This window comes from Megascapheus bottae, unplaced genomic scaffold, assembly GCF_031878675.1.
Source record: "Megascapheus bottae isolate mThoBot1 unplaced genomic scaffold, mThoBot2.hap1 HAP1_SCAFFOLD_502, whole genome shotgun sequence".
NCBI lineage: Eukaryota > Metazoa > Chordata > Mammalia > Rodentia > Geomyidae > Megascapheus > Megascapheus bottae.
In genome coordinates this window covers 1-19,797 of record NW_028327511.1, presented here as the reverse complement: position 1 = coordinate 19,797, position 19,797 = coordinate 1, and the positions used below count along the sequence as shown (strand labels likewise).

At 47.0% G+C, this 19,797-nt stretch overlaps 1 protein-coding gene across 1 annotated transcript; it reads left to right on the top strand.

Annotated features, from left to right (window-relative positions):
• Nucleotides 1-4,053: 4,053 nt before the first annotated feature.
• On the top strand, nucleotides 4,054-18,967 carry LOC150039719 (medium-wave-sensitive opsin 1). Its single transcript, XM_090327636.1, has 6 exons — nucleotides 4,054-4,165; nucleotides 10,182-10,478; nucleotides 12,929-13,097; nucleotides 15,198-15,363; nucleotides 16,931-17,170; nucleotides 18,857-18,967. The coding sequence occupies exons 1-6, from the start codon at nucleotides 4,054-4,056 to the stop codon at nucleotides 18,965-18,967; spliced, it is 1,095 nt and encodes a 364-aa protein (XP_090183762.1).
• Nucleotides 18,968-19,797: the final 830 nt, after the last annotated feature.

Genomic DNA, 19,797 nt, shown 5'->3' with positions numbered 1-19,797 from the left:
ACGCCCGGGTCACTTCAATGAGCCTCAAGTCCTCAACGGTCGCGTGTGGTGCAGCATGTATCAGAATTCCCTTCTTTATTCAGGTTAAGTAACATTCCCTTGCACAGGCACACCATACTTTGCTGCTCTAGTCATCTGTTGGTGGACATTGTCTTGGCTGCCGTGACCAGTACTGCTGTCAAGTCTTTGGGGCTGGATGGTCATTCTACATTTAATTCTTTTTAAGGACCTGCCAAACAGTCTTGTCACTTTAGAATGCTTTCCTTCCCCCAAACTGTCCAGCACCCATCAAGGACTCACTATTCTGCTTCCCGTGTAACACACCTGTTTTCATCTGTTCTGCACATTTTTTTCATAATTTTTTTATTGTAATTAGTAAAAGGGTTACATGATATTTGCCAGATAGAAGGTGCATTAATTCACATACATCGATACCCTTTCACATGTCTTGGTACCCATTTCCCTCCCCCCCCACACCCCCCACCCGTCTTGGTTTTCCCCCCTTCCCTATCAAATTTCAAATATCCAAATACAAATAAATTCAATATATCAGATAAAAAAGTGAGATACTATAACAATATGAGATAACCAAGGGACAGCAAAGGAGATGAGAGATAACATAGTACATTAAGGACAACAATCATTCATTATATGGCTTTTGTTTCAATATCCTGGAGGTCCTTTCAATTAGCTTCACATTATATGGCCTTATGTATCAGGATTTTGCTCGATTGCAGATCTCTGCTAGTAGAGCCCAAGGTTTCTACTGATTATGACGAATGAGGGAAACCATTGAGCCTAAGTTCCCTTGAGTCTGGCTTACTTCACTTAATATGATTTTTTCTAAGTCTTTCCATTTCCTAACAAATGGGGCGATGTCATTCTTTCTGACAGCAGCATAGAATTCCATTGTGTACAAATACCACAACTTGTTGATCCACTCATCAACTGAGGGACATCTAGGTTGGTTCCATATCTTTGCTATGGTGAATAGTGCTGCAATGAACATTGTTGTGCTAGTGGATTTAGTATGCCCTAGTTTCTGGATGGTTGGGTAAATGCCAAGTAGTGGAATTGCTAGGTCATAGGGGAGTTCTATGTTTAGCTTTTTGAGGCACTGCCACACTGCTTTCCATAGTGGTTGAACGAGTTTGCACTCCCACCAACAGTGTACTAGTGATGGGAGAAACAATTTAAAGAAGTATTTGGTTTGGCTCACAATGTCAGAGACCAACTAGATCTAACAGACATCTGCAGAATATTCCACCCAGCAACAACACAATATACGTTTTTCTCAGCAGCACATGGAACATTTTCCAAAAATAGACCACATCTTAGGCCATAAAACAAACCTGGACAGACTCAGAAACACTGAAATTATTCCATGCACACTCTCAGACCACAAAGGCATCAAATTGGAACTGAACACACATCTCCGCCAACGAAAACCCTGTAACTCATGGAGACTGAACAACACATTGTTGAATCACCAATGGGTCATCGAAGAGATCAGAACAGAAATCCAACAGTTTATGAAATTTAACAGTAAGGAGCACACAAAATACCAACTCCTTTGGGACACAGCAAAGGCAGTACTCAGAGGAAAATTTATAGCGCTGAGTGCCTACAACAACAAGTTGGAAAAATTGCAAACCAACAAGTTAATGTCTCACCTTAAGCTCCTGGAAAAAGAACAACAAACCAACCCTAATCCCAGTAGAAGAAAGCAAATTATTAAAATCAAAGCAGAATTAAATGATTTGGAATCCAAAAAAACTATAGAAAGAATCAACAAAACAAGGAGTTGGTTCTTTGAAAGAATTAACAAAATTGACAAGCCCTTAGCAAATCTTACCAAAAAAAGAAGAGAGCATATCGAAATAAACAAAATCGCAGATGAAAATGGTAATATCATGACAGAAATTACCAAGATCCAGAATATCATGAGGGAATACTTCTCAAACCTTTACGCCAACAAATTTGAGAATCTAGATGAAATGGATGAATTCCTAGCCAATGTTCTGCACATTTTTTTTTGCCAGTCCTGGGCTTGAGCTCAGGGCCTGAGCACTGTCCTTGGACTTTCTCAAGGCTAGAGCTCTACCACTTGAGCCTCAGCACCACTTCCGGCTTTTTTCTATGTATGTGGTACCGAGGAATCGAACCCGGGTCTTCATGCGTGCTAGGCAAGCACTTTAACCACTAGGCCAAACTCCTGGCCCCTGTTCTGCACATTTTATACAACAGGACCATCCAATATATGACCTTTTGCATCTGCCGTCTTTGAGTTAGTGCAACGGTTAAGATTTGTCCACACAGTGGATGGGAAGAACTTCACGCCTTCTTATGGCTGAAGACAATTCCTTTGCATGGGTAGACCATCCAGTTTGGTTTGCATGTGCTTTCCAGGATGCTGATGAGCCCTGGCAAAGATGTGCCACTCCACAATGAACCCCTAGCCTGGCAGCCACTTTGTGACATAGACAAACTGCTTCTAGGAGCCATCGTTGCTAGGAGTAGCCAAGTAGAAGTTCCACTGGGCTCCAGTCTTCAGTCTGGCAGCCAGGGCTTCCTCCAGGCCAGCAGGAGAGGTTTGTAAGGCATGGGGCCAGGAGTATCGAGGTCCCAGTAGTAAGAGTAGAGATGTTAAGGTCACCAGTACACGTTGCTCTACGGAGCTTGGAAGCCAACTCAGAAGAAGTGCCTGAAGGTCGTCAGACTTCAATATTGGAAGCCACAGGAGAGAATGTGCTCTCTAACGGAGCTTGAGATGGAATGGGGTCCTTGCTTAGCGTACGGTGAGGCTAGAGAATTAGACAATACACACGGAATTGTTGCCCCTGCCAAGCACAAAGCCAGCACCATTCAGATCACCTCTGAACATCAAGGTTTGATGCCAACCTGGGCGGGAAAGTCTGTGAGCAAGAAAGCCAAGCACAGCCTTGAATTCAAGTCCCAGTACTGGCATAAACACACACCTGCAAAGAGGGAGGGACGGAGGAAGGCAGACGCTGACAGAGGAGGTCCATGGCGTAAGGAAGAAGCTGGAGGGCAGAAGGATACAAAGTGGAACTTCCCTCAGCGTGTCACAGCGAAGCCTCCTGCAACGGCACAGGAGGAGCCCACCAGCAGGCATTGCATCCTGGGAGGAGGCCAGCTCCTAACCTCACCCCGGGGTTTTCAGAAGAGCCGCATGAGACGCTGGCAGGGGCTCACGCATGTGTTCTGAGCTACTCAGGAGACTGAGATCTGATTATTGTGTTTCAAAGCCAGCCTGGGCAGAAAAGTCCCTGTGAGACTCTCTGTTTTACCAATCCTGGTCTTGAACTCAGGGCCTGAGCACTGTCCTTGGATTTTCTCAAGGTTAGAGCTCTACCACTTGAGCCACTGCACCACTTCCAGCTTTTTTCTATGTATGTGGTGCCGAGGAATCGAACCCAGGTCTTCATGCATGCTAGGCAAGCACTCTACCACCACGCCAAACTTGCCCATTCCCCCCCATAAGATTCTTATCTTCAATTAACCCCTCAAATACCAGTACTATGGGTCAAGTAGTAGAGTATAGCTTTGACCACAAAGAAGCTGAGCGACAGTACCCAGGCCTTGAGTTCAAGCCTCACAACTTACTCCCCACTTCCCCCCCAAAAAAGAAAAGAAGAACTAGATGAGGGAGGCCGATGAGACTTGGGGTTACTTCCACACCCACACCTCAATGTGAAAAATTTCACCTAAGACCAAGTATTCAGCAATAGAAGGGATGGTGGACACAAGACATGGCAAGGGCCACAGAGATCCCAGGAGCCAGTGTGACCCCAAGGTTGGTCGAGGCTTGACTTCCTTGCCAGAAAAGCTCTCTGAGCCATTCTCCAAGGGAAGGGAAGAGTGGGAGGGGAAGATCTAAGTCCTGGGCCCAATTAAGAGATCAGAAGGTGAAGGGTTTGGAGCTTTTAAGGTGAACAGGGCTAAGATGATCCTGCAGGCTGGTATAAAGCACTATGGCCCCCAGATGCTGTGCCAGCACTGGCGAGCACTGAATACCAGACGTCCACAGCCATGGCCCAGTGGTGGGGCCCTCAGAAGCTCACACATGGGGAGACACAAGACAGCAATGAAGATAGCACCCAGGCAAGCATCTTCACCTATACTAACATCAACTCCACCCGAGGTAAGCAAGTGCCATGGGGGCTACCTGTCCCCCTACTCCTGCCATGTGGGTCTCCTATCCACCCCACCCTCACTCAGAGCTTCAAAGACAAAAGGACAACTACGCTAGGAATATGCATTTGCAAATAGCACAGACTTCTGCCAAGCCTTTGAGAATCAGTGTCCCTGAAAGGGCACATAGACTCTTCCTTTGTGGTCTTTGGTTATCTGTGCTATGGGCAAGTTCTTGTGCCATGAAATTCTAGCACACCCATCTGGCCACTGATTCGATTGCTACCTGGGCAAGGACATGAGTCCGTCTTCACAACCTCTCAAGACACATGCACACTATAAGGGTGGCCTGGAGAAAAACTCTGCCTTGCCCCCCCCCAAGGAGGTGAAAAGCCAGAAACCGAGGGCACGCAACTTCCAGAACCTTAAATTTGGAAGATGCAGGTGCCACAGGCTCATACCTGTTATCCTAACTACTCAGGAGGCCAGGACCTGGAGGACTGAGTTTGGAAGCCACCCTGAGCAGAAAAGTTCATGAGACTCCATCTCCAACTTACCAACCCAAAGCTGGCTGGGACATCAACTGTGAGCAAGCAACTGGAAGGCCTCAAGTTCAAATGCCAATACTAGGGGAAACCACTGGAAGAGCCCATAGCAGTTAAGCAATAATCTAAGTGTGTGTGCAGAACATACAACTGTGGGCCCCCCACTTCTGGGAAGAGCTGGCTGGTCCCTAGGGCAGCCTTTCATTTTGAGTGGTTTAGAGAGAAAAGGCGAAGTCCAATAAAAGTTAAAATCTCATCAGGCCCGGGGCTCGGGAAATCACATCTGCAATCGTAGATACTCAACAAGCTGAGATCCAAGGATCACGTGTGAAGCCAGCTCAGGAAGGCAGATCTGAGAGATTATTTCCAATTAACAAACAAAAATCTGGAAGGGGAGGGGTGAGTCAAGTGATAGAGTGCTAGCCTTGGGCAAAAAGGCCAAACAAGAGTGCAAGGCTCTGAATTCAAAAAACAATCAAACCAGACTCATTAAGGAAGGCTAAGCTGTGCCTCTGAGGGTTGCCCAGGGGTAGAGCTCTGTCTGAGTGTATCCAAATGCCTGAAAATGCTATCTAAATGATGCTATGAACACATCTCCCCCATCTCTGGGTCGATGATATCCTGCTCCAGAGTGGCCAGGTTTTTGTGCCAGAGTTGCTGAGCAGCCAGCAGTTCCCCTTGAGATCTATTTGTGCCTCAGAATTTCCTGGATGGAGATGTATCAGTGCTCTCTCTGCCAGCCTCTGGCTTCAGTCAGACATGGCATCTGATTTCAAATGTCGGAAGCTTTGGTTTTCACACAACCTCAAGCCTATACCGAGCTAGAGCGAGGAGCCTGGAGCACCCAGGTCCTCATCACCCGGTGTCCTTGAGCCTTATTTAATTTATCATCTCTGCTTAATTCTTCCCTCCTGATTCTTGTGTGTGTGTGTGTGTGTGTGTGTGTGTGTGTGTGTGTGTGTGTGTGTGTGAGAGAGAGAGAGAGAGAGAGAGAGAGAGAGAGAGAGAGAGAGAGAGAGAGAGAGAGAGAGAGAGAGGGAGGGAGGGAGGGAGGGAGAGAGACAGTATGTGTGTGTGTCATAGGGCTTGAACTCAGCCTGGACACTGTCCCTGAGCTCTTCAGCTCAAGGCTACCACCCTACCCTTGAGCCAAGCCCCACTTCCCGTTTTCTAGAGGTCAACTGGAGATAAAAGTCTCAGGTCCTTTTGTGCTCAGGCTAGCTTTGAACCTTGATCCTCAGATCTCAGCCGCCTGAGTAGCTAGGATTACAGGCGTGAGCCACCGCACCAGTCTTCCCTCCTTATTCTTAAATCCTTTCTTTTCTGTATCTTCAGTATGTGACTGGAAAGAATATAACTTGTCTCATGCCTGTGATCCTACCTGCTCAGAAGGCTGAGATGTGAGGATGGTTAAAGCTAGCCCAAGCAGAACCGTCCATAAGATTCGTAGCTGCAATTAAAAGCAATGGAAATAGACCTGTGGCTCAAAGAAGTAGAGCACTAGTCTTAAGATAACCAGGCCATGGACAGTGCCCAGTCCATGAATGACAATAAAAGAGAGAGAAAGTAAGAGAAAGAAAGAAAGAAGGAAAGAAAGGAAGAATGAAGAAAGAAAAAGACAGGCAGACAGACAGATGGGAAAGAGAGAGAGAAAGAGGAGAAAGATGGAGAAAGAGGAAGGAAGGAAGGAAGGAAGGAAGGAAGGAAGGAAGGAAGGAAGGAAGGAAGAAGGAAGGAGAAGAAAGAGAGGGGAGGAGGGAAGAAGGAGAAGGAAGAGAGAGCTGGGCACAGTAGCTCATACCTGAAATCCTAGCTACTCAGGAGGCTTAGATCTGAGGATCAAGGTTCAAAGCCAGCCCGGGCGTTAAAGTTCAATGACACCCTTATCTCCAATAAACCACTAGAAAACTGGAATTGGTGCTGTGGCTCAAGGGGGTAGTGTGGTTAGCCTTGAGCTGAAGAGCTCAGGGACAACGCCCAGGCCCAGAGCTCAAGTCCCATGACCAACAAAAAAAAAGAAGAAGAAGAAAGGAAGGAAGGGAGAACAAGAAGAAAGAGGTTATGATAAGCAAGTAAAATATGCTGGGTTGGGATAGGTATGGGGAAGAGCAAATGGAAAGGTGAATAAGTATGAATATGGGCAAAGTGCTTTAACATATGGATGGATGGATGTAAGGGGGAGGTTGATAGGGCACATGGCATGCACATGTAGAAATGTCACAACAAACCTCTTCCCCTGTATAACTAATGTATGCTAATGACATCTGTTGAAAAATATGTCCATGATGCCATCATTACACCTACAATTGTCATATATCAAATATCCCATTTAATATTTTTTAGAAAAACTGTCATTTTTTTCAGTTGGCTTGAATCCAGGCTCATATAAGCCCAGTGTATTCAGATTTAGGGTTAGTCAAACCAACGCCTGTGCATGTTGAGTAAGCACACTCCCATTGAGCGACATTCCTAGCCTTCTCGCTGTAGCTTTTGATTTTCCTTGAGTTTGGAGGATTTCTTTCAATTTTTAAGCGAAAAATAATCATTTCCAAAAATTTTACTTGTGATTGTTTTCCTCTCTCCTCCTCCTCTTTCTTTTTTTTGCTTTCCTCTTCCTCTTCCTCCTCTTCCTCCTCCTCCTCCTTCATGTTTTGATAATGAAATAGTCCCAATACACTCTTGCTTTCAAACCTTTGTCCCCAGTTGACAGTGCTGTTGTGGAAAGCTTCTGGAATTCTAGGTAGCAGGAGCCTAAGTAGAGGAAGCATGGCTATGACCGTGAAGATTATACCAGGCCTCCTTTCTGTTGTCTTCTTCCCTCCCTGCAACTCTCCCTGTCCTCCCCATCTCTCACTCCCCCTCACCCTCAGTGCTGCATTTGCCAGTGCCATCACGTGCTGTCCAAGAGCATGCATGGTTCCAAGTGAGTTTGAACTGAATCTAAAGAAATCCTCCCTTAAAATATAAACCAGAGACTAACCAGAGACTTTTCCTCACTTCAGACAATGTGGCTTACCTTGCTTCTCTATGATCATTTACTTATTATTAGTTTTTTGGAATAGTAGCTATCTGCTAGTCTGACATCCAAGAGACAGGACCTTGTGGCACAGATAGCACAGAATGCTCCAAGCCTACAGGGAAGGTTTTCACTGGAGTTCAGCCTTGAGCGGAAGGCCATCTGCACTGACGGAGAGACCAGGCTGCTCACTGAAGCTGTAAAGAGGAAGGAGAGAGACGACCACGTCAATCCTGCACTGCACTGGGAAGAAAAGTATTTTTGCAAATGTTCGATGTGCCTACATGCAGAGCTGAGTCACATCTGACTCAAAGGTTAACACAGCAGAAGAGACAGAGCCAATACAGAGACAGAAATACTGTGCATTTTCGGAAGTGGTACTGTGGCTCAAAATTGAACAGCAGTACCCTTGAGCTGAAGAGTTCAGGGACAGTGCCCAGGCCCAGAGTTCAAGCCCCACAACTGACAAAGAAAGAAAGAAAGAAAGAAAGAAAGAAAGAAAGAAAGAAAGAAAGAAAGAAAGAAAGAAAGAAAGAGAAAGAAAGAAAGTCAGTTAGGGGGGTGGCCTTGAGCTGAAGAGCTCAGGGACAGTGCCTAGGCCCAGAGTTTGTCAAGCCCATAACAGACAAAAAAATAAATAGATAAAAATTAGGTGAAAAAAAGAAGAAAAGAAAAAGAAATACTAAGGATTTGATTCTCATTGCAGTCACCCACGGCCTGTCTATATGAAGGCCTAGTGAAGAGTCACAGTTTTCAGTGAAAGGAGCCTTCGGGTCTCTGAAAAGTAACCTAGGCAACTGTTCACACAATCCACATGGCAGAGCGATGGGGAAATGAAGAATGCACTGCCCAGCTGGGGACTCCCAAATTAGCTTCACTAAGAGCAAGCGAAGCTAGAGGGTGTAATCAGGTTTTTCTCTAGTAATATGGCCAGAATCAGACTGGTGTATGTGTGTCTTGGCAAGACGACTTTATTAGGAGGGTAAGTTCTGTGGTGTTGCTGAGTCTCAGTACCTACACATATTAAGCCATTGGACAGCCAAGGGCCACAGACTCATGCCTGTAATCCTACCTACTCAGGAAGCTGAGATGTGAGGATTGTAGTTCAAGGCCAGCCCCGGCAAGAAAGGTAGTAAGACTCTTATCTCCAGTTAACCACTAGACATCTGGAGGTGGAACTGTGACTTAACTGGTAGGGTGCAAGCCTGGAGCAAACAAAGGTAAGGGACAGCACCCAGGCCCTGAGTTCAATTCCCCAGTACTGCCACAATGTATATAATAAAATTAACCAAAATTTAACATTTATACATGTCCTTTCATCCTTATCGTATGGATAACAAGGTTGTATAAGCCCATGTATTTTGAGTCTCTTACAATAATACATTATAGAAAGATTATGCCAGTGGTTTGGTATGCATGCAGGTTAATTTGTTTTAGTTTTGATAAACAGGGATTGGTTTGGAAATTTCAATTTGATTTCAAAATTAGTTGTACATTTCAAAATTAAAACCTAGACCACAGGGTCAATTTGAAGACATCCAGCTTCCCTGTCCCAAACTGACACCCAGTTCTAGAACTTTTAGGAGGGAGATGCAGGCCCAGTACCTGCTCTGGTGACACTGCTACAGTGTCCTCCTTTCTCTCCACTTCTTTTTTGGCCCTAGCACTGTTCCACACTTGTCCTTGCCCCACTCAGTGGTGCTCCATAGATCGTCCAGAGAGAGAACCATGAAGCGCTCATGCTGGGCATTCCAGTGGCTTCTGTGCGGGATTTAACATAGTGACAAACAGTCCATGTGCAGAGCAAAGCAGAAGCGTTCTGGAGTCCATTGGTGCCAGGGGTGAAATTTACCCATCCTGAGCCAGGAGAAGCCCTGCTTTCTTGAAAACCTACTTCGGGCAGGCTTTTTGCAATACACCACAAAAGAATCCTGATAAGTAGGGGGTTTCTTTGCATGCTTTCCTAGGCTCTAGGAGGCCTTCTCATATGGAAGTAGATGCGAGAGCTTGCTGTAGCAAGTCTTCTGCCAAAAAATGTTGATGGCAGGCTTCTCTCCTTGCAACATAAAAAAGTAGAGAGCCTCTGGATTGTAATAAAGATAAGTTCCTTCTCCTTTTACTCGAAGTTTTCAAGAGATGCCATGATGAAAGTGTCACCTGAGTACTGTGAACAATACAAATGTCTTGTCTATAGTCGTGGAGATCAGAAATGTGTAATGAACCAACTTTAGGGTAGACTCCAAGATAACACTCGTTCCATGCGTCTCTTAGCTCAGCTAGTGCTAGCAATGTGTGGCCTTGTGTGGTTTGTAGAAGTGGATCTTCATGTGGTCCTGTGTATGTGTATTTGCATGTCCCTCTTACAGGTACAGGGGCCCTGCAGCTCCCGTGGGATCAGGGCAGTGTCACAGGTGTGTCATGCTGCTACCCAATTCCTATTTCTGTTCTATGCCTGTTGCCTCTAGGCCCCTTTGAAGGTCCGAATTACCACATTGCTCCCAGATGGGTGTACCACCTCACCAGCACGTGGATGATGTTTGTGGTCACTGCGTCTGTCTTCACTAATGGGCTGGTGCTGGTGGCCACGATAAGGTTTAAGAAGCTACGCCATCCTCTGAACTGGATCCTGGTGAACTTGGCAGTTGCTGATCTGGCAGAGACCATCATCGCCAGCACCATCAGTGTTGTGAACCAGTTCAACGGCTACTTCGTGCTGGGCCATCCTCTGTGCGTTGTGGAAGGCTACACTGTCTCCCTGTGTGGTAAGCTCTAGAACATGAGCCTGGCATGCATCAAAGCACCAGCCGTGGGGCAAACCTTGCGGTGCAGCTATGCTGGGCATGAGCGAGGCGCAAGGGAGACACTCACAGGAGAAGAGGGCTCGAGGCGATCACACGGAGGGGAGGATGCTGGATGCTTCCATCTGAACATCTGCTTTCCAACTTTGCTTGAGGCTAACACACCCCAACTCCCTACTCTCGAGACAGGCTCTGCCCAGATACTGTGGGACTCGTGGGGCTCCTGTGGAAAGAGCCAGATCTTGAGTCAGATCACTCTATGACAGGGAAAGGAAGGGATACGGGAACCCCAGGCAGAACTCCAACCCAAATCAAGGACACATGTACTTTAACCTATGATTGTCTGAGCTTTCTCTGGCGGAAGAACTCCCACGAGAGCTTTCAGGATATTACCAGTAGATCCCACATTCCTTTCTTCATACTCCATCACTCACACCTCTGGGGGGGTCACCAGTGAGTTAGCTCAACAAAAATGCGCCCCAGAAATCCCAATGTTGTAGGCTCTGTGCTAAGGCCCCACACCCACAGAATGACCACACAGCACCCAACCAGTGCTCTGAGGAAAGAAGCTTGGAAGGAGAGAGCACGAGCAGTTGGCAGTCTGGGGTGGGAACTCTGCTAAGCAGACAAGAGACAAGTCACACCAGTGGGCCTTCATTGCAATGCCACTGGCCTAGGAAAATACACAAGCAACAAAAGCTGCTCCTGCTCTTGCCTTGTGGCCATTCTCTCTTCCCTTTCCCTCACTCCTCAACCTAACTGCTTGTCACCGGGCACATGATGGCTTTGAGATAGTAGATGCTGGCTAGCATGCCAGCACTCTCCTAAAACTAGACAAGTGGAGGAATTGGGGAAAGTGAGGCACGTGTGTGCTTCCATGATCATGTGACCCTGCCCAAGAAGCACTCTGCATGTCTGTCCATGATTGCCTCTGCTCCTGCCAGGCTCTCCCACTCTCTTTTGCCTCTATTCAGTGTGTTCTTGGGTGGCATCGGTGCTAAGCAGCCAGCATGATTTTAGTGCAACAGATGCCCTTGGCATATTTGTAAATGCCTGAAATGAGAGCCATAGGATTACAAAGCAGCCAATTACATTGAAAATAGTTATCAAACTATATATATATATATATATATATATATATATATATATATATATATATATGGCTGGGAGTTTGGCCTAGTGGTTAAAGTGCTTCCCTAGCATGCACAAAGACCTGGGTTCGATTCCTTGGTTCTGCATACATAGAAAAAAGCTGGAAGTGATGCTGAGGCTCAAATGGTAGAGCTCTAGCCTTGAGAAAGTCCAAGGACAGTGTCAGACCCTGAGTTCAAGCCCCAGGACTGGGAAAAAAGTAATATATATTTATATATATAGACACACAAATTAGTAGTAGAGTCTTAGTACTAAAGAGCTGGGTGAGGTAGTTCGTGCCTGTAATCCCTGCTACTTAAAAAGTACAGATTGAGTTGTTCAAAGGTCAAGGTCACCCTATGTAAAACACAAGATCTCATCTCAATGAACGAGGCAGGCAAAGTGGTTCACACTGTAATCCTAGAAAGAGACATCATTATGGGAATTGTGCTCCTGGCTCAGCCCTGAGGAAAAGCATAAATAAGGCACTCTATGTCAAATAAGTAAAGCAAAAACTATTGTATAGCACCTGTCTAGCAAGTGTGAGGCCCTGCGTTCAAACCTGGTACCACCAAAAATGTGTTGATATTAAAAATATTTATTGAAATCACTGCTAACCCAGTTGCATACTAAAGTATTAAATAACATGATCTGACCTGACAACTACTGAAACTTCAGTGTAGTGATGAACATGTTTAATATTTTGTAACATCTGCCAGCTGTATGTAAACATCTGTTGCTTTTCTCTGGCTGACCAAGTCAGTGGTATTGCAAATACAAAGCCAAGTATCCCTTAGAGCTTAATGGACACATTCTGTTTCCCTGCTCTTGGCTGGGATAACAAAGCACGGTGCTCATGAATGTGAAAGGGCTAGCAGTCACGAACACAAGAAGCACAGTATTAATAGGGCCCTAGAGGTAGAGAAGCATGGGGCCGTTGGCTTACACAGCCCTTTCTTGCCTTCCTCTTTGGTGATGGAGTATGGAGACTCACGACAGTGCTCAATAGTTCCAAGTTCCCTTGAGTGAAAAAAGGAAGGGACAGCAACTAGGCCCAGAGTTCCAGAGTTGGCATGTGTGCACGCGCGCGCGCGCGCACACACACACACACACACACACACACACACACACACACACACAGAGCTGCCATTCACTCAGAAAAAAGATTTTGGAGAATCTAGTTTGGTAGCCAGGAGAGGAAAGGTGTTAATCTTGAAAGAGTGGTGACGAAGTTTCTCCTTTGCTTCAGCTTGACGCTGTCCTCTGTGTGCTTGGCCTTGTAGGAATCACAGGCCTCTGGTCCCTGGCCATCATTTCCTGGGAGAGGTGGCTGGTGGTCTGCAAGCCCTTTGGTAATGTGAAATTTGATGCCAAGCTAGCAACTGTGGGCATTGCCTTCTCCTGGATCTGGTCTGCTGTGTGGACAGCCCCTCCCATCTTTGGTTGGAGCAGGTAAGAGTGAAGGGTGGATCTTTTAGAACTAGGCATGAAGACTCAGACTTTTAAAACTTAGGGCAGCCAGGAGTGGTGGCTAACACCTGTAATCCTAGCTACTCAGAAGGCTGAGATCTGAGGATCAAGGTTTAAAGCCAGCTCCGGCACAAAAGGACCTGAGACTTTTATCTCCAATTAATCTCTAGAAAATGGGAAGTAGGGCATGGCTCAAGGGTAGGGCGGTAGCCTTGAGCTGAAGAGCTCAGGGACAGCACCCAGGCCCAGAGTGCAAGACCCATGACCCCTCCCCCTAAAAAAAATCTTGGGGCAAGCTATTTCCTGACTCTGGGACACTGAGGCCCCTTACATGAAGCAAAGACACAGAGGAGATTCTACCCAGACTCCTTGGAGTATATAATGTGTAGGTAAGCACATGAACTCATAGAAACAATGAAAACAAAGAGCACAGGCCATCCATCGAGGTATGAGTGACCTCTAGGCACTTTTGCATTACAAGGCTACTCACCAACTCTAGGCCAGGCCTTTTTCTCTCATACACTCGCTACCACCTTCAAACATTTATTGGGATGTAGACATACTTGGTCATGTAGCTTATACAAATTCTTTTGAAAAAGACCTATGTTTATGAATAAATGGCTCAGATGTTTGATTGAGAGGGGTGGGACCTAGACAATACACCTTTCTGTGACAGTCTTGAAAATAAGTTCCTAGGATGTTTAGATAGAAAACATTTATTTTTCAGTTCTGGGCTTGAACTCAAAGCCTGGGCACTGTCCCTGAGCCTTTCTGTGCTCAAAACTAACACTCTACCACTTGAGCCACAGCACCACATCCAGTTACTGAGTAGTTGGTGATAAGACTGTCATGGGGACTTTTCTGCCTGGGCCAGCTTCGAACCATGATTCTCTGATCTTGGCCTCCTGAGTAGCTACTATTACAGGTGTGAGTGACCAGTGCCTGTAAGACAAAACATTCTTTCTGTGAGGACTTTCCATGATTCTGGGAAACAAGGACATTGTGAAACTTTGTTTTCATCTCCTACCCTCATGAGCCCTCAGGCCCCACGACAGCTTCCAGTAATTGAACATAGTCAAGTGCTAGACCTGATGCATGTTGATCGGGTTATTTAATTTAATGCTCACAGCTCCTCAGTGTTCAAATGGAATGTTGGAGTGTCACGTAGGGAAAGATGCTAACTCTAAAGGAATTTGGCAAGGCAGAGCTGACTTCTGCAGAAGGCTGCACCATCAGCCCAGAAGCTGGCAAGCAAGCACACAGAGCAAGCAGGCTGCTCCTTTTTTAGCCCTACGCAAGCAGGTCCTGCCTGTCTCTTCACATTGGCTGAGCTCAAGTTCACAATCTGAGAAAGGATGTGGTTTAATTAATAGGATGTAACTAAAATTCAAAGCGCTTGTAACAGGATGTCTTCATTGAGGTACTCAGGATAAGGCTGTATGTAACTAAAATAAAATTAACATCTGGGCACCAGTACCTGTAATCCTAGCTACTTAGGAGGCTGAGATCTGAGAATGATGCTTTGAAACCAGCCTGGGCCAAAAAGTCCCTGTGAGACTTTTATCTCCAATAAGCTACTCAAAAAAGTCAGAAGTGGGCCGGGAGTGTGGCCTAGTGGTAGGAGTTGCTTGCCTAGCATGCACAAAGACCTGGGTTTGATTCCTCGGTACCACATACATAGAAAAAAAATCCCGGAGTGGTGTTGTGGCTCAAGTGGTAGAGTTCTGAACTTGAGGAATCCAAAGGACAGTGCTCAGACTCTGAGTTCAAGAAAGAAACAAATCCTTGAGTTTAAATCTCAGTATAAACAACAAATAATTTCTTTTTTTACAGTCCTGGGGCTTGTGCTCAGGGTCTGAGCACTGTCCTTGGACTTTCTCAAGGTAAGAGCTCAACCACTTGAGCCACAGAACCACTTCTGGCTTTTTTCTATGTATGTGGTACTGAGGAATCGAACCCCGGTCTTCATGCATGCTAGGCAAGCACTCTACCAGTAGGCCACGCTCCCAGCCCCAATGATTTTTTAAAAAAAAGACAACAACTGTGACTTGAATGAGAGGCATGCCACAGCTCTTCTCCCAGGTACTGGCCTTATGGCCTGAAGACATCGTGTGGCCCAGATGTGTTCAGCGGCACCTCCTATCCTGGTGTGCAGTCGTATATGATGGTTCTCATGGTGACATGCTGCATCATCCCGCTCAGCATCATCATGCTCTGCTACCTCCAAGTGTGGCTGGCCATCCGAGCAGTAAGCCCCACCCTCCTGGACTCACTCTGGGTTCACAGGCTGTCCAGGCAGTGACAGAGGACCACCCGTGTAACACTCTCCAGACTCCAAGCTGCTCTGCTCCCGCATCAGCCTTGCTGAGCCTCTTAAACAGATAAGAGAATTCCATCCTAGCTACTCAGGAGGCTGAGATCTGAGGATCATGGTTCAAAGCCAGCCTGGTCAGGAATATCCATGAGAGTCATATTCCAACAAACTCCTTCGAAAAAGCTGGAAGTGGTGCTGTGGCTCAAGTGGTAGAGTGCTAGTCTAGAGCAAAATTGGAGCCCAGGCCCTGAGTTCAAGCCATAGGACCAACAGAAAGAGAGACAGAAACAGAAAGAGAATTTCATCCCATAAGAAATTGTTATTAAGAGACAGTGATGGGAATCAAGCTACTTCCTTTGGATGTGCACTCTGGGGTTTGCAGTTTATGCCCTGGCCCCTTATCCTTACCCCTGCAAGATGAGACCAGACCACTTAGACCTTCCTGGAGATACCCAAGGAGGGAGCAGAGCTGTGCCTTTCCTCTGACCCACACCCCTTCACCCTCGGAGTGGACCACCCGGAGCACCCTCCACCTTTTCACAGGCCATTTCCCCCTGTGCCTGCTCTCCACTCTCTGGTGCTTGCTGTTCTATCCCAGTGTTCTGACCACTGCCACCACCCTACCTTAACCAAAGGGAGGTTCAGGTTCGCTGGGGAGCCTCTGCAGGAGAACAGAGCAGAGAGGAAACGGAGGCTGGGCCCTGGGGTGATGGGAGTTATCCCTTTCTCAGTCAATTTCCCTACCACTGGCTCCTTGTCTTTGTGCCTTATATGAACTATGCTTTCATTGTCATGTTCAGTGACCTGTCTGAGGGCTCCCTGAACACTGCAGAAGCCGATCTAGTAATCATGGAGATGAGCCACAGAAAATACACCTCAGTCCCACTTCCCAAGGTTGTGTCAGGCTTCAGAGGCTTCTCAGGCCTGGCCCGAAGGGTCATCCTTGACCAGGGCAGCTGCAAGAACTCCCTCAACAGCACGCTTCCTTCCTGCCACATTTCTACAAAGGATAGGACATGCTGTGACTGAGAGGTGAAATCTGGCCGCCATGCAACAGGAGTAGGGGTCACAAATAGACCCTCTTATCCCAACTCTCTAGCACCAGGTCAACCTCCTGGCTGTCTTCCTGACTTCTGTGCCAAAGCAGTATCAACAGACCTGCTGGATGCCAGTGGCTCACACCTTAATCCTGCCTACGCAGGAAGCTGAGATCTGAAAATCACAGTTCAAAACCAACCCAGGCACAAAAGTCTGTGAGATTCTCATTTCTAATTAACCACCAAAAAGAAAGAAGTTGAGCTGTGGCTCAAATGATAGACTGCTGGACTTCAGCAAAAAATGCTTAGGGACAGGGCATAGGTCCTAAGCTCACATCCTAGGACTAGCACGCGTGCCTGTGCGCACACACACACACACACACACACACACACACACACACAGTTCCTGCAGATATTAGTCCTGGGTAATTTCCCCACTCATTGTCACTACCCCCTCCCACCAGGTGGCAAAGCTGCAGAAAGGATCTGAGTCTACTCAGAAGGCTGAAAAGGAGGTGACACGCATGGTGGTGGTGATGGTTCTTGCATTCTGCATCTGCTGGGGCCCCTATGCCTTCTTTGCATGCTTTGCTACTGCAAACCCTGGCTATTCCTTCCACCCTCTGGTGGCCTCCCTACCATCTTACTTCGCCAAGAGTGCCACGATCTACAATCCCATTATCTATGTCTTCATGAACCGGCAGGTAAGCAACACCATGGATAGATCAAACTCAAAGCATACCCGGAAAGCCGGAAACAGTGGCTCAAGCCTATAATCCTACCTACTCTGTAGGCTGAGATCTGAGGATCACAGTTCAAAGCCAACACTACAAAGCCATGAGACTCATTTCCAATTAATCACTAAAAAACAGGAAGTGGAGGGCTGGGAGTTTGGCCTAGTGGTAGAGTGCTTCCCTAGCATGCACGAAGGACCGGGTTCCATTCCCCGTACCACATACATAGAAAAAAGCTGGAAGTGGTGCTGTGGTTCAAGTTGTAGAGCTCTAGCTCCTCGAGAAAAAAGTCCAAGGGCAATGCTCAGGTACTGAGTTCAAGACCCACGACTGCCAAAAAAAAAAAACAGGAAGTGGGGCTATTGCTCAGGGGGTTGAGCTAAAGAGCTTAGGGACAGCACCCAGGCCGAGAGTTCAAGCCCCATGATTATATATATGTATCTGGGAATGGGCGAGGGGTTTGGCGTAGTGGTAGACTGCTTGTCTAGCATACATGGAGACCCTGGTTTGATTCCTCGGTACCACATACATAGAAAAGCTGGAAGTGGTGCTGAGGCTCAAGTGGTAGAGCTCTAGCCTTGAGAACGTCCAAGGACAGTGCTCAGGCCCTGAGTTCAATCCCCAGGACTGGCAAACACACACACACACACACACACACACACACACACACACACACACACGACCCGGGAAGCGCTCGGTGATGGCTCCATCCTGGAATTGCCATCAAAGAGGAGCCCATCTGACATCTGAGGAGCAGGAAAAGGCTCAGTGTGCTTCTCAGCCCCAGCCACACGTTCGCCTGGCCATTAGCAGAAAGCTATTTATCCCCTCTGGAATCCTTTCAGCCCCTCAGCCCGAGGGAGGTCCTGCACAAAGCAGTGTGTGCTGCAAGCTCTTTCCTTCCGTAGCCCTGCCATTGTGGTCACCAGAAACTTGGTGGCAGCCAGGTGCTGATGGTCACACCTGTAATCCTAGCTAGTCAGGAGGCTGAAATCTGAGGACAAAAGTCTGAAACCAGCCCAGGCAGGAAAATCTGTCTGTAATACTCTTATCTCCAAAAAGCTGGAAGTGGAGTTGTGACTCAAATGGTATAGTGCTAGTCTTGGGTAAAAATACCTTAGGACACTGAGCAGGGTTACTCATGCCTGTAGTCCTAGCTTCTCAGGAGGCTGAGATCTTAGGATCACGGTTCAAAGCCAGCCTGGGCATGAAAGTCCATCAGTGTTTTTTCTGTAGTTAATCACCAGAAACCAGAAGTGGGGCTGTGGCTCCAGGGTAGAGTGGTAGCCTTGAACTGAAGAGCTCAGGGACAACAACCAGGCTCAGAGTTCAAGCACCATGACCACAAAAAACACAACAACAACAAGCCATCTTTGGACTACAATTCACATTGATCTAGCATGACTTCACCTTAATGACCAGCTTAATCACATGTAAAATGACCCTATTTTCAAGTAAGGATATATCATAGGTTGCAGGAGTTGGGACTTTCGGGGAGGCACAATTCAAACCACAGCAGCCACCACCAGCTGCTAGACAAGGAGATCCAGATGACCATCTCCATGTCCCACTGGTGGTATCCCAAATGACAAGGGGATGTATAATGAATGTCCCAAGCCTTCCTGCCTCGCTGAACAATGCTTTCTATGCCTCCAGTTTCGAAACTGCATCTTGCAGCTTTTTGGGAAGAAAATTGATGACGGCTCCGAACTCTCCAGCACCTCTAAAACAGAAGCCTCATCTATCTCTTCAGTGTCACCTGCATGAGATCTGCCTACTGAGGTTCTGACTACCTGCCCCCTTGTGGGGAATACAAAGTCCCAGTGAGTGCTGTGCTAGTTTGGGGCCACTGGAGCCACTGCGTGTATAAGGCAACAGGCCTTAGAGACAGCAAAGGAAATAAAGAGAACAGCAAGCACATTGTGGATTTTCATCTTTTTCAGATTTCATGTGTACAGACAGCATGGAAGAAGCATGGCAAAATGCAAGTGGGAGGTGGGGGGTACGTGCATGTGTCTCACTGGGCTGGTAGTTGCAGAACTGGAAAGGCAGAACTGTGAAGTGACCCTCTACACAAGGGCTGGCTGGGTAACCTTGACTCCCAGGAGGGAGGGAACTGGCACACTCAGCAGTAGCCCTCCTGGCCCCTTTATGGTCCATTTTCTGAAGTCTTAGAGTCCTTGGAATCCAGTCTCCCCCTAAAGAGGCTCCAAGCGTGCCAGTTGATAGTATGCCACTTGTGCCAGACCAGTGCCCCAAGGCCAAGCAGGATGAGTGTGGTGCATGTACGCAGGCGCGAGTTGAGCAAGGTGAAGGGGCAGGAGCACACCATGGAGACAATGACTAAGAGAACGGTGGCCAAGGTGAGGAGCAGGCTTACAAGTCTGAGCAAAAACTTCAGGGGACAACTTCGGAGCTTTGCTGTTATTCCCACTTCAGTGACTTCCTGTAGACTTTCTAGCTTGGCTATTCGGCCCTTGAAAGACTCCATGACCTCCTGTAAGTGACAAACACAAAAGCTCACCAGAAATTGGAACAAAATGGTGGTTACTTCACTGAATTGCTTAGAGGGTCTACACTAAGTAAGTGAGCTGCAT